The sequence below is a fragment of the Bombus vancouverensis genome, chromosome 1, assembly GCF_051014615.1.
Source record: "Bombus vancouverensis nearcticus chromosome 1, iyBomVanc1_principal, whole genome shotgun sequence".
Taxonomy (NCBI): Eukaryota; Metazoa; Arthropoda; class Insecta; order Hymenoptera; family Apidae; genus Bombus; species Bombus vancouverensis.
In genome coordinates this window covers 13,084,915-13,100,076 of record NC_134911.1, presented here as the reverse complement: position 1 = coordinate 13,100,076, position 15,162 = coordinate 13,084,915, and the positions used below count along the sequence as shown (strand labels likewise).

General features: G+C 40.3%; 2 protein-coding genes across 4 annotated transcripts in view; one reads left to right on the top strand and one right to left on the bottom strand.

Annotated features, from left to right (window-relative positions):
• LOC143302899 (uncharacterized) overlaps nt 1-14,795 on the bottom strand; it is a 153,258-nt gene extending 138,463 nt beyond the window's left edge. Inside the window, exon 1 of the mRNA XM_076619814.1 lies at nt 14,459-14,795. Coding sequence (XP_076475929.1) covers nt 14,459-14,512 — 54 coding nt within the window. The 5' untranslated portion in view covers nt 14,513-14,795. The remainder of the gene's footprint in view (nt 1-14,458) is intronic.
• twz (BTB/POZ domain-containing protein twz) overlaps nt 2,184-15,162 on the top strand; it is a 42,974-nt gene continuing 29,995 nt past the window's right edge. Inside the window, exon 1 of one of the 3 annotated variants that reach the window (XM_033327294.2) lies at nt 2,184-2,435. The gene's annotated coding sequence lies outside the window, so the exon portion shown is untranslated. Of the gene's footprint in view, nt 2,436-9,134; nt 9,328-15,162 lie in introns of those variants that run through there. The other 2 variants (XM_033327297.2, XM_076619796.1) reach the window with 2 other exon arrangements.

Genomic DNA, 15,162 nt, shown 5'->3' with positions numbered 1-15,162 from the left:
TGTATTTTGGAGGCATTTCACAAATGGGAATTCCATAGGATGGATCGTTGGTTGTAAGGAATTGGAAATTGCTTTGTGAAATGACGTTTGTATACGGTGTTTGGTAAACAGTTTGAAATGGCAAGCAGTAGTATAGAAGGTCTTGAAAGGCTTCGATTTTTAGACTCCTCTTAATATATGCAGTAGTGATCAATAAGTAGGACTGCAGATTCAGTGAATCGAAGAATTCAGGAAACATACAGTTGAGAATTTTGCCAGGAAATTTTCTCTTTAAAAAAATCTGTTAAAAATATACGTGGTATTATTCTCGGCAAATGTTATATTTGCTTTCTCTACTTATTGTTTGCTCAGTGTTTGCAGCTGTAGCATATAATTTCATTGGAAAAGAAACGTGTCTGAAGCACCCTTTGTTAAATTAGAAAACTCTAACAAAAATTATCTTACTATTATCTCAAAGAAGTTCTTTACTTAAAACACCGTTGGACTAAAAAAAATAGCTATATTACCTCAGAAAATCATTTACTCAAGTTAATTGGAAATTAATAACGAACTTGGCAGAAGTTTTGTTTCAACTTTTTAGTCTGTAGCGTGGATAATACTAGCGAAAGAAAGGAGAAGACTAGAAAGGGTTAAGATAACAAGACGTACACAGGTGTATTTAATAAAGGAAGTGGAAGATAATCGATCGACAGAAAGTCGAAGATTATCCCTTCCGAGGATTAAACGCTACAGACGGCCCCGAAGGGTATCGATCCAGTTTTCGTATAAATCTTCGGGACAACTTACTCTCCCGGACGAGTAATTTCAATCGTGAAATCATCGATTGCTTTTATTCACACCAATCATTCTCAAATGCGACAATATCGCCAAGCACGCCGGTAATGACGGACGTCGAATGCTTCTTGCGGGATAATTTATATAGCGTGCAATTACCGCGACTCCCCTGGCCCGAGCTAAAAAGGTAAATGAACGGGTGAGTACGACGAGAGCCAGGCATAGCGTGCATACTAAATATCTCATTAGTTAACTTAAAGGTGGAGTCGCAAATTATTGTTATTAGTATAACGTTAAGTGCGAGGCGGTAATAAACGGGAGGCGCATAGATAGCACCATTTATCTAAATTGTTTATCGAGCAAATTATTTCTCCAGGTGGAAAAATTACACGACGCCGAGGTCGCAATCACGAGGACGTAACTTATCGCGCGAGTCTCCCGTTTCCGCCTCTTTTTTGCCCGTTCGATCGAGCTCGCGCGAACGTTATGCTTGAAAAAGTCGATCGAGACGTTAAATACACGAGCAGAATCTCGTACGCTCTATATCGTTAAGCCTGTTACAAGGGTCTCTCGGCAAATACGAACGTGAAAGAGCCATCGACAGCACGAACTGTGCAAAAAAGACGAAACGAATTGATATACGGACGACGAATACCTACGTCCGCGTATAAGAAGAACCGAAGCGTGCTCCGGGCGCTTATCAAAAGAGAAACGCCTCGGGAAAAAGAAAGGAGGGGAATACTGAAGAAATAGAACGAGGAACAGGATGACGAACGCGATAATCTAAATTAAAGAAGCTAGACATCGGATTAAGGGATCGAAACACCGAGGAGATACCTCGGGCAGCAAACGGGATGAAGTTGTTTCTCCGTTGATTAAATTTCATTTGCATCGCAACAAAGTTGCTCGGCTATCTACCGAGGTCTCGCCACCCGAGCAAATAAAATTGAAATTATATACATGAACGATAGAGAATAAAAATGTTTACATATGGATGTCGATCGTCATGATGAATCTAACGCACAGATCGAATCTGATAAGAGAACCGTAAGCTGGCTATAAAGAAGTTGTGTAAAAGAAAATGTAGTAAATGGTAGTTGTGACGATGATAGCCGCGAATATCGAATTGACCGCAGGGCGTCCAACGGGGTTGAAGCCAATTGACACACAGTAGAGTAGGATGACCTCGAGGGTGAAGAGGATTGCAAGCTCAGGGCGCTTACCAAAACGCCGCGAGAGAATAAGAGAGAGAGTGTGAGGGAGGGGGGAGAGAGGGAGAGATATTAAAGGAAGAAAGAGGCGTCGGAGAGGGGAAGACCAACGCGACGTCGAGGTGGCTAGAGGTGGTGGTTGCGCTGGTAGTGGTAGTTACAGTGGTGGTGGAAGTAGCGCGAACACTGTGACGCCGGCGAAGACACTTCAGTCCCATTAAAGCTGCAGTGGAGTGCGGCTCGCGCTCGTTTTACCTCCCGAAAGAAGACACGTGAATCGTGACCACGTGGATCTGTGCGTGACACACGAGTTTCCCGCGCGTTACCTCCACGGTGGCTCGAAGCAAGTGTTGAGTTTTTCTTTTCCTGGTGAAAAGTCGGGGGATTTTTGTAAGTCGTCGCCGTGGACACGAGAACAACCGTCAACCTGGAGCCCACGTGTCAAAAACGGTGGGTGTTCAACTACTTTCTTGCTTTCTTCTATCGGTTATTTATATCGGATTATTAGGAAAATTAAGTGGTATGAATGTTTCTTAATATTTTTAAGTAAATTGAGTTAATTCGTTGAACTTGAAGCGAGGCGAATTATTTTTCTGATGTATTTCTAGGACTTTCATCGTTTAAAAATCTATAGGTGCTATTTTTAATAAAACGAGTTCTATTGCTAGGGATAGGAATAATATATTCTATATATATTGTTTTGTTTTTTTTAGAGTAATGCATAATGTTTCAATGCGAAAAATGTACCGATGAGGTATGCGGATTTATAATCGGATCGTTGGCATATTGTCAAACTTTGATTACAAAAAGGAAGAAAAAGGACAATGTGCGAAGCTAGGCTGCTTCCTAGAACGCTCGTTCCTTCCCGATTTATCTAATCAGTAGTTTTACTTTTGCGCCAACTGTACGGCAACTAACCAACCGGTGAACAATTTATAGGATGCAGAACATTTTATCTAGACACAGTTACCAGATAGCACACAACGTACTTCTCCCCTCATCAGCTACCGGTTTAATCTCTATTCGACGATACTAACACGTTCTTCGGAAGATTCTACGTAAACTAAAATATAAAGAATTAGATCCAGAGTATCTACTTACTTTAGCGTAAATGTGATTCGATATTTCTGAAGCAAGTAATTAATGAATAATCCATGGTTGAGTAGTAGTCAAAATAAATCGATCGTGCATTCATGCGAACCATAAATTTATATACATTTAATATCAGTATACTTCGCCGATTGTACGATATTTATAAATATTACTTGCACACCGTTGTATTTACTACAACATTTACGTACCAATTAATTAGACCCAATTTAGTAAATTCCGAATTATTCAACGGTACCTTTATATGACTACAAAAATTTGATACTGCGACACTGAAGAGCATACAGGCCGATGAAAGATGTTTCATTAATAAATAACAGTATATGCAAATACTTTCTGCAACCATTGTATCTACTTCGCGACTCACTACACAATGCGAACGTCGAACAACTTACAAACCGTCAACAACGTCCATGGATTAGGATAATTATGCGGAGTCGATAGGATGACGATCTCGCGACTTTATAGATGCGAGGAAAAAGCGTAAGTCGTAATATTTGAACGGTATCCTACGGATGCACAAATAGACAGAGTAGCGAAGGCACAATGAAATTGCTCAATCGTTGACTGCATTCCGGCGTCATCGAACAATACTTATGATCAATTATGCATCTCGCGTCCACAACAGTGACATATCGTGCCGCGTTGCACGGAATTCGCTTTCGAGAGTTAATGCAGTTTATAGAGCTAATGCATCGTTTTTAGTTTTCTTTCTTTTTGTAGATTGTGAACGTCTGACAAGAGCTAATAGAAAAGAAAATTGGAAAGCCTTGAATTATATAAGCTTTGAAAAATAGCTTGAAATATCGCTTTGTACTTATAATTGTAATATGTAATTTAATACGTCACTTTCTATTTCTATGTTTCTTATTTCCTTTTCCCTTTCGTGAGAATCAATGTGTGAATTTTAATAGCAGTTTGGAATTTGACTAATTTCGGTTTTGATCTAAGTAAAGGAGAAAATATTTCTATAAATGTCGTTAAACAGTATTTGATAACGTAATTCCTCGAGAGAACATTAGATCGTTGCTCTTTGTCCTAACAAACATCAACATCATTTACCGTGCACATCATAATTCTCGAAACACGACAAGATTCCTCAGCACGCGTGAATCTTAGATGAATAAATTACGCGTACAGTCTCAACATCTTTTCCACAAAACTTCACACAACATCATCTCCTATAACAAAGCTATAGAACGAAATTCCTGTTCGTTTTCCTACACAGTCACGTTCAACGTGGGATGTTATTCCAGCGAGAGAAACACGCGAGAGAAAATACAACAAAAGGAAAAGGAATAAGAATGAGGCGGAGGAGAAAGGAAGGAAAGCTCTCTCTCCAAAGCGTTTCGTGTCTTCGAGTTTACGAGAACCGCCTCGACGAGGACGAGCTCTTAAATTTTCTCGCGTGAGGCGTTTCGAGAGTTACGAGGAAGCGATCGAACCGTATCGAACGTCGAACGTTCAAAAGCTTTCGAACCGTGGAAGAAAACGTTCCAGTTCGTTAAGACGCGTTGCTATCTGAAATAATTACCGTGCTGTCATCCGGAGACGTGCAATCCGTGACAAAGCGAAGTAACGGTTCGTATGGAGGCCCACGCATTCACGTTAGAGGAAGCACGTTTCTCTCGAAACCGTGGCAGAAAATGACGAAACGGTGAACGCGATTTATCTTTCGCCACGTACGCCACGTGTCTCCTTACCGGTATCCATTAATTTCGTTACCAATTCAAAGAACTGGTGCGTTATTGCCTCGAAATTTCTTCGTTTTAACCGTTCCGCGCGATCGATTCTTCGATAGATCGAACCAGGGGAGTATCGTTTCTTTTCTTGAGAAGATCCGGTTAGCCCGTGGCGAGACTCACATCAGTCACGAGTCTGACAATCGTGATATCAACTAACTTTCAATTACCAACACAACTCGTATTGCCCTGGTATTTTATACATTGCGTTGGTGAGATACTCCTTTGTCGTGAATTCTCTATTCTAATTAGACACTCACCGTGACGCAATTTTCATTCATAAAGAGGAGATACATATGTTTACCCTAGATTTCTCTCTTCGTTTCTTATTTATCTGTTTTTATGATGCAGCTTCTGTGTGGATATAGAATGGCATTGTGAGAAGAATTTTCAATAGCAGGCAATGTTTAAGAGTGATGATGTTGAAAGCAAATGAAACAACAGGGAAGAATATAAAGTAGGTTGTTTTGTCTCTTCCGTTCGACTACCGTACTTTCGTCGCGCGTCTCTCCAACGATTTGCTTTCTCTCGTACATCCACATACGCATCCGTAGTAACGTAACAATAGGCAAATATTTTAAGCTTTTCTTAAAACGTGAAAACTTCTTCTGCAAACATAAAAACAAGGATAATACCGCTACATAAAAATTGGTGAACCGCGGCAGAGCTGAGATAATTTGACTGTGCAATACGCTAGATCTCACACGCGCGTATCACTACATTATCTCACTCCATTAAATTCCTATACAATCGATATATCGTACGCGAAGCAACGTCAAATATTACGATCACCTTTCTGCGCTTCCACAGGAACCAAACATTTTCACGATAAAGAACGACGCTAAAACACGCCGACAAAAAACGCGACAGGAGAGAGAAGAACGAACAAAAGGAGGTTGTAGAAACCGAAGAACACGCGTCTCTCGGCGAATTTCCGCGGGAAATTCAACCAGATCGCGATAGCGTTTGGAACATCGGAATCGTGAGACGATCCTCACGAAATTGGAAAACACGACGGAGACGCTGGTACTGGAAACTTTTGAAACCGGTTACCGGTGCCGCGGCAGAGGTACTCGACGTATACCGATAGCAAAAGCAGGGTAATGGAAGGGGTGGTTCGCAGGCAGTTGGAGAAGGCAGGGGTACAGCACCCGCTAGCATTTCAGAGAACGGATGTGGAAGGGATGTGGACTCTGCGGAAATTGTGCTGGGGTAGGAAAACGGGGGTTGGAAACTGACCCGAGGGATCGCCCAAGGCGCAGACGAGCTCTGCAGTTGCCGTAATTAGAACCGAGCGCCTGGGGCACCTAGCCGACGGCTGACGAGTCTCCAGCGGACCGAAATTATTCATGAAGCCGCGCCACCCACGGCGAAATTTTCCCGTAAATATTTTCCCTTGTCCGAGATATCGGGCCCCGTGATCCACGCGGCACAAACCTACGCGTATACTCGTACGTATAGCGCATAGAAATGATACAGCCAGAGAGTAAATTAAAACATTAACCCTTCCGCTACGCTGCCTTCCGAATTGAAAACATTTTTAGTTTATAGAGGCTGAGAATGTCTCTGGTAATCTGCAAAAACTTCAAAAGCTATAAGAAGCGATATTTCATTCTATACGAATTTTGTTTTAATCTCATTGCTTCGTAATAATATCATCGCAGTGTTGTTTGTAACAACTGCAAAGAATAACTCATCCGTGTTTTGCACACTGTTGGAAGAATAACGAAACGTTTAATTGCATTTAGTTAACTTCTAGCTAAGTTATTGGTTTCTGAAATAAAGCAACTATGCCGTTTTAAAAAATTTATGAGGTTAATTATATTGTGACACGAGTGAATGAAAGCAAAATAATTCTTTCTAACAAATAAGTTTTTGATACCTGAGATTATAGAACTATCTCGAAAAGTAGAGTGGCATACCTGGATGTTTGGAGTTTCCGAGTTATGCACGATGTTTCATTCGGTGAACTTTTTAATAGACGAAACAGAGAAAGAACAGTTGAATGAAATGAACGATAATAAGGTATCGACTAAACGTAACAATATAATATCAACATGAAAGGAAACTGGAAACGTTTAACGATTGTAATCGAGCAGAGATTTTAATCATCGGTAGCAAACCGATTTCTTTTGATATTTGCCAGACTTTACGATCGAGGCAAATCAAACAGTTCCGCACCGTTTCCCATTTCTAGATTTAAATAGAACGTTCGATGGTAATGCTTCTTGCGGTTTGAAAACTAAATTCGACTAATTGTTATGTGTCTAATTCCATATCAATCGACATGAATATGAAATAGTGCAATTAAAATAATCATAGCTCGTTAATAAATCAATTATCAGCTTAATTACAGTAGTCGAACACTCGGTTACCGTACGATTATCAATCTATCTTCCTCAAACGAGGATCGTAGAGCATATCTAACTACGTAATGCACGTTGCAACAGCAATGTCGGATTACAAAACAGCCGAGTACCAACCAACAACATGTGGCTGAATCGTCGGCACATTACCAAAGCAATAAAATAACGACCACCGACCGCGTAGCATTCCCTCGCGTCTTATCCAATCGATTAATTACCGTGATTACATCCATTCGACCGCCAACTGATCTTGTATCGATCGATCTCATCCAAGTCATACTTCTGTCACTTTCGAGACGCGATCATTTTTAAATCCTCTTTCGGTTTGATTTGTTGTTGACAGACGTATCTGCGGATGAATCGTACGGGTCGTGAAACTGTCAGGGATTACGATACACGTGTCAGATTTATCTGGAGATTTTTGGATTTACATGATAGATCGTGTCACGTTTCTTTTTCTCGGTTTTCAAGATTTCCATTGAAAGCGAGCGATCTAACACGAAGATACCGGAAAATGAGAAATCGTAATAAGCTTACTTTATGTAGAATCACATTAATGCAATATGGAAATTCTGTTTATAGGAAGTCGATCTATTTGAATGAAATTTTAGTTTTGGCTCGATTAAATGAACTCTTGCTGGCTGAGTCTATTTGTTGGAATTCCTATTATACAAACCCTAATTATATACTTCAGATAAACAGAGTTCTACTATAGGTGCGTGTATTGTGTAGAATCGTCTACGCAAATGCGAAATCTCAAGAAAATCCCTTTATGCTAAGTTCTAGAGAAAGCAACACGTGTGCGTAGGATTATTCATATAGACACAAAATCACATGGAAATGCCTTTTCACAAAATCCCTAACTTCAACGACGAAGGACCACACGCATGAGCACGGAATTGCATTTAAATCCCATTACCTGAAATCCTTAACATCAATGACAAAGCACTCCTAAACAGAGAATAGCCTATGAGAATGGAGAATTTGAAAAAGATTTGTGCTGTAAAATTCGAGATAATCCTCCAACAATAAAGGAGCACATATGCGTATAATTACCCATATGAGCACAAAATCTGAAGGAAATTCCTGTGCGAATCATTCCTAATCTCTCAATGATGAAGCAACACCTGAGCGTAGAAGCTACATGAAAAATCATCGTTTCCGAGCGATTAAGCAGTGTAGATAGATAGAATTGCCTATACTATATAGAAAATCTCAAAAAGCTCCTTTATTGCGATATCCTTAACCCGTAATGATAAGACAACGTGGTACTCAACTTATATCGCGTTATAACAAAACCACAAACCAATTGTTCGACATAAAACTCGTAATCTTCGAGATAAAGCAACATCGATGAATAGAATTGCCTATTATAACGTACGAGGCAAAAATGTGAAGAAAACTCGCAAACGCATAAATCTTAACCTTTCGATATTAAAACAACCGGTGCGCATAGAATCGCTGACATTATCATAAAATCGTCTACAAATTCCTTTACGCAAAATGTTTAACCCTCAACGATAAATCCACTCGTAGACATAATACATAAACAGAAATAAGCACGTGAATGCAAAGTCGCGAGGAAACCCAGAAACGATATCAACGAACGCGATAAAAGGCGTATACAGTTGGTGGATCGACATCGCGCTTGACGCGTGTTGCAAGAGGCGTGTTGCACCGCATGAAATTCCATTCTCGGCCGGTCCGTGGCTTTACAACGCGCCACGTCTCGGTCAGAGTTTCCGTCTCGTAGGGTAAGTAGGTGAGTAAGTGGTGGGAATAGGCGAGGATGAAATGGAGCAAGACATGCATTGGCGCGTGTCGGGAGTGCCTCCTCGAGTCTGTCCGCGAGCTTGTGCACAAGCCAGGCCGCGTTACGTGGGCAGCCGTGGCCTGCCTCTCTGAATACCTGGCGTCGACCAGCCTAAGTAACGACGCGTGCAACCGCCTCGTAGGTAGATATACCTACGTCGTATCTGACTGCACCACGACGTATCGCCACCAGGCACAACGAGCACGACCAAGCTAGAGATTTACACCGCGAGAGTCGCCAGCCAACCAACATCCTTCTCGTAGCTCTGTATCCGGCCGCGTGTGTTGCCAGCGTTAAGACGACTTTAAACGGTAAAATATAGAAAAATCGAACGGACGGATTTATTCGACTATAAAAGAGGCGCGCAGGAGAGTCCTGACTCGCGACAAGCGTTTAGGCCGCGCCGCTTTGTGCCAGTGCTGGCCAAAGTTATGTCCGATTCGGCCGATAAAATTTGTTGTAATCGGTCGTGGCTGTGCCGAGCGAATATGTTTTCTCCGAGGATCGTGTTCGATCGGTTTTTAAGAATGTTACGACGTATGTTGCGTTGGCGGTATAATTGAGCGATAATAAGCGCTTTTTGTTGGCTCGAGTGGTAGTTTACTTTATTCCTGATAGGTAATTTGTATTTATTGGTGGGGTTTCTTAACCCCTCGCCGTGGGATAGCGAGAGTCTTATATATTATAGTTGTGAATTATGCGAGAGTCTCGTTTGTGTTTGTCAAGTTTGAATTTCAATCCATATCGCGTGTAGTATCAATTAGTAATACAATATCATTAGTATCGTGATATATTACAAGGCAAGCGGTTAATTCAATTTACTCTATAGATGGATACCGTCTCTTTAAGAGGATGATAGTGAGTTAACTGTCTAATAAAGATTGCTACAAACGATTTCGCGGTATTAATTACGAAACTACAGGATCTGATAATACATAGCAGCAGTAATCATAATATATACATTGCTTCATGAGAGATATAAAACTGTCAAATCACTAACAATTCAGCGATATAATTTCACGGTGCATCGTTTGCTTTCATCAAATCTAATGGAAAGAATTAATCTCGGCGTTTCGTCCAAACGTGCTTAAATGGAACGTGCCCAAATTCATGGACCTAATCTCCTTTCATATTCTAACAACTCGATGCATAACACCAAACATCTTCGTACCAAATTTTTCAATTCAATAATATCATAATGCAACATAAAATGCGTGGAACGCCGAAACTCGTAATCGAGCAGACAGTCTATCGAATAACAGTTTAAAACAAATACTGCAAGGATACACGTTTAGATACCAACAGTGCTAAGATCTCTTAGGATGGACGAGGCTCGGAAAGATTTACATCGCTGCTGCTTGCTGCACGTGCGCGTGTACGCGGTTGTCGTGATCAATGAAAAATATATAGAAACCCGACAGGGATTTATTCGCCAATAAAAGGGGACTTTCCGTAGGCGAAGCGGACTGTTAGGATGCTGGATTTCGGGCAAAAATACGAGACGCTGATAAATTCTACGCTGTCAGATAGAGTTGACGCGATTAAACCTTATCCGCGAGTACACTGTAAATCACGCGTAAAGCACGCGTAGGATGAAACGGTGCAAATCTGACGAACATTTAGTGCTTTCAATGCGTAGTCGTAATCCATGGGATTACAGAAGATTAATGTTGCATAAAGGAAAAAGTCGACGATGACACCGAGTCACACCGTTAGTCGCTCTTTAATTGTCCAAACAATCGCGATGTGAGAATAGCCTAGCTGTTGGTAAAGTAACGCTAAACTCGTGCGATCGTTCGAGTGCTTGTATCGTACAAGCTGTTTTCGCACGCGAGATTCAACTACCTGTAACGATTCGTTGAAAGTTGTGTAATTTGTTTTATCGCGTACAGTTAGTCGATCATTAGAACAACTTTGCCCGATACCGAATACATAGTTAAAATAATGGCCGTATTACTCGCTAACTAGCTTTTAATAACGCTACCTTTGCAACGCTCGGTTTAACTATCAACTTACTTTTTTGTTTACCCTCGTCTTTGAACAAACGCCGTTCGATGCGAGTTATACTCCTTATCGCAATACAATTACTTTAAAGGGTTGACAGCTGGTGTAAATCATTAGCAAGAAATAATTAAAGGTAATTATAGCGTTTGCAGCGTTCCGTACACTGTATTTAGTCTTCTTTTTTTTGACATGGCAAGCTGGTAAGACCCGCTAACACTTATTAATGATGGTGATGATCACGGGATGTGTTAAGAGTTGACTTATGTAAAATGAATTAATAGTAAGCCTGGTTGAAAACAGGCGTTGAGTAATTGATATTGAGTTTAGCTTTCCAGGCAAAGTGAAATTTTTTAGCTTGTAGAGTAATACTATACTACATTCTGTCTCTGTGACTGCATACAAATATACCCCAATGTGCATATTCATTGACAACCCATTCCCATTTACGAGAAGACTAAAACCAACTCCATCAGATTATCCCATAATAAATGTTGTCCCGAGACGAACTTATTTTAAAATGAAAATCCCCATTCAAAGCAAGAATCGTCTCAACCGATACATCATTTCTATCATTGCATATTAATCACAATCTATAATTATTTCGGGATAGTTTAACCAAACTTGCAATCGTAAACAAAAATGAGTCAAAACCCGCGTTCTTACATATTTTACCACGAAAGATATAGAATATAGTTTATATAGAAGAAACTCTTTAAACAAAATAACGTACAAGCAAAAACGATTCTCGAACTTATTTCTCCCGACTTTGAAATGACCAAATCAAGATCTTGTCGGAAAGCAACATTTACTACATGCTGCTAAAAGATAAAGCCTTTCGTACTTGTCACACGCCTTGTCTCACGCAGCAAAAAAAACTGCACACGAGCGTTTTCATGTTTCCTTAATAAAAGATCGATTGCTCGCTGATGCTGCCTACCCTTCCATGATGTATCGCGGCTTAATTGAAGCTCCTCTAAACGAGAATTAAGCGACAAACGCTGGCGTGTGCTCTGAAAGGATGAGCGAGACTACGTGCCAGGCCGTGGCATCGATAAATTTCAGACTACCTACGTAAGTGTTCGTGGTAACTGCGAGCGCAAGCCAAACCGGTCGGCACGCGCTTCGACCATCCGCTATCGAAGCAACGTACATGTACCAAAGAAAGGAGCCACTCTCCTTGTTCGTTCTCCTCTTCTTTCGTCTTTCTTTTTCCTTTCTTTTGCCTTCTTTTATACCTCGTGCCACCAGCTTTCTGCTCTTCACGCCATGTCAGCCTTTTTCTTTCCCTTTTTTCAGCTTATTTGCGCAACCGTACACGGATAATCGCTGGGACAATGAATACACGATCGCCTCTTCGTTTCTTTTGCGTTACTCCTTCAGCGACATTACCTCCTTCTGTCGCGTTCATCTTTTTGCCATGTTTTCCTTACCTGGCGGACACACCGTCATTGACATTTCGACTTTTTGCCGCTTCTTGCAACGTGACGCATGAAGTCAAGAGTTTTTGTACATACGTGCCACACTCTCTGCAAGCGGACGTTTTGCATTTTATAACGTTATTCGTTTTCTGTGGTATTTTCTACTAATCCATATTCAATTTTCGTGTGAATATATTATCAATTTCTGTTATATTGGAATAAATGTTAATCATAGATAGAAACCAAGGTATCCTGACGAGATTAAGAGGACAGTATGTTCGAAAGTATCCTTTAGGAAGATTTCTGGAATGCTATAATTTGTGAAACAATTCTGAACTCTATCGAAACATCGTTGTACTCTACTATTAGAAAGGACTCGATAAAGTTAAAAAGGAAAAAAGCTTTTCAACAGGACAAAATTGTATCAATAGAAAGCAGGTAAGAAGCCAGAATTCTTAATTGCTACGTTTAACTCCATTCGCCGAACCGTCACTTACTCGGGTCCTTACAAATGCTTTTCAATAACAAGAAATCGAGTATTCTCCAAAATTACTAGCAAAGATTCATTGTCGCAGAAAGTGATAAGACTTGTAGAAGCTTTCAAAACTAGCCGATAAGTTGCAGAATCCTACCAAAATAACTAATGCATTATTATGCATTATTTATAAAACTGCTAATTTTATGGAAATACATTGTCTTTAAATTGTTTCGAAACTTCGCTATGAAGTCTTCAAAGTACCCAACATATATTTTGCTTCTTGTAATGCAATAACTATAATGATTTCTAAATCGAGTAAATTATAATGAACCAAGATTTAAATATTAATCGTAACTAACACGAGTACATTCTCCAGCGGAAATTCCGCCGCGTTTCTTCGCCATAAGCTCCCTCAAGAATTGAAGTAACTTCTATGCTAAAATTCTCTACTCATCAAGGAAAATTGCTTCTGCTTGATTACCTCGCTAAAGAAACGTTTACAAATCCAGCATGCTCATCGTCGTTTCGCATCTTTCTCCACAAAGCCAGCGTCATGATCTACACGCGACACATTCCCGTCCAGTTCTTCTCCCTTTACCCCTTCTACCTCTTCTTCTTCTTCTTCTTCTTCTCCTTCTTCATCTTCATTACATCACATCCTTCTGACGTGCACACGATTAACTAAGAAGGCTTCATCTATCTCGTGAAAGCACACCGACGCTTATTAAACTCCGTAATAACTACCGTGCCATTCCTGACCGATCCTCAATCAACGAAACCAACGAGTTACTCGCGAACTGGCGGATGTGGGTCAGTGCGAAAGCTCGCTAGCAGGAAGTATACCGTTAGTCAAGGACGCTCTTCGGCGGACGTCCTGACAAAAATCGCGATAACCCTTTGATCTTTTAATTAACGAAACGATACGCGTTGGGGGCCTTCTTCCGGTTTTCCGCAGTCGACATACTCGATCTTCTATCGTTGTCGATTTAATTTCCAAGGGAGTTCTATATAAAAATAATACCGTTTAATAATGAATTTTTCCAAGTTGAGAATTAGGAATTGCTAGCGGAATTTTATTTATTCGTTCAGTTTTTACAGTCCAAATATTTCCGGCGTTGTAGAGGATTATGAAATCTTGATGGAGATTTGACGTTAGAAAAGATTTCGTGTTAAACGAAGAGAATCTTCGATAAATATTTCATTCAGTTTCCTGTGATACTTCTAATAATACAATGATAATTTCCCATCAATCGTTCAATGCGTATTTAAAATTTACACAGCTACACAAACTCTCTGTATACGAGTAATGCAAATAGCAAGTTATTCACGAATTAGCGTAATGTTTTTCTCCTGTATTCTATTGTCCGTATTCTATTTTTCATAAAAATATACGAAGCAAAGATCACAAGTCGCAAATTCGTCCTCGATTGATAATTGCACGAACCAGGTTCTCCAGTCGAGTCGAATGAAAGTTGATAAAACGCAACTTGACGAGATCGTGCCGTCGCTATTGCATTATAGTAAACGAGATATTTTACTTACTTGCTTTTTCTCGCCTAATAGAGGACCCACTTTCAACCGAACGTGCCACCTCATTATGATAAATTCATTATCATTCCAAATCCAGCAGATCGTCGAGTGAAATTCATTTATCCAATGAACGAGGAAAGTGGCGATCCTTTCAGCGATATTTCATCGTCGAAAACCAGATTTCCATCGGTATGCGGTTCGATTAATCGAATACAGGATTTATTATCGTCCGGACACGCGGTAATTTCATCGGAGGCGACGAACGCCAGCGAAAGACACTTGTAAAAATGGAGAACGCGGTCGTTTTCACGCGTCGCTGATCGACGCAAGAACGCTTGTAAAATACAAACAATTCGATTGCGTCGTACCAGTTTTCGCGAGTCGCGTGAAAGAAAACGAGAAATGCAAAAACCCGTGTAGCCTCGACAGAAATGCGTAATTATATAGGTGACGGATAATGTTGGAAATCTTTACGTATGAACAATCATAAGTAGTACTTGAGCATGTAAATGCTGTATCTTTCCTCGCAGTTCTCTTACCGGAAGACATTACTCTTGCAGAAACGAAATTACGCTTACGGTGGTATTACGATTAATTAAATAATCTTGGTTTAAGCTATGGAACTGTTTCTGTCTCTAACTCAAATTCTATCATTTTTATGGAGTTTGGCGAAATTGAAATATTCATAGAATTACGATAAATCAAATATTTTTTCT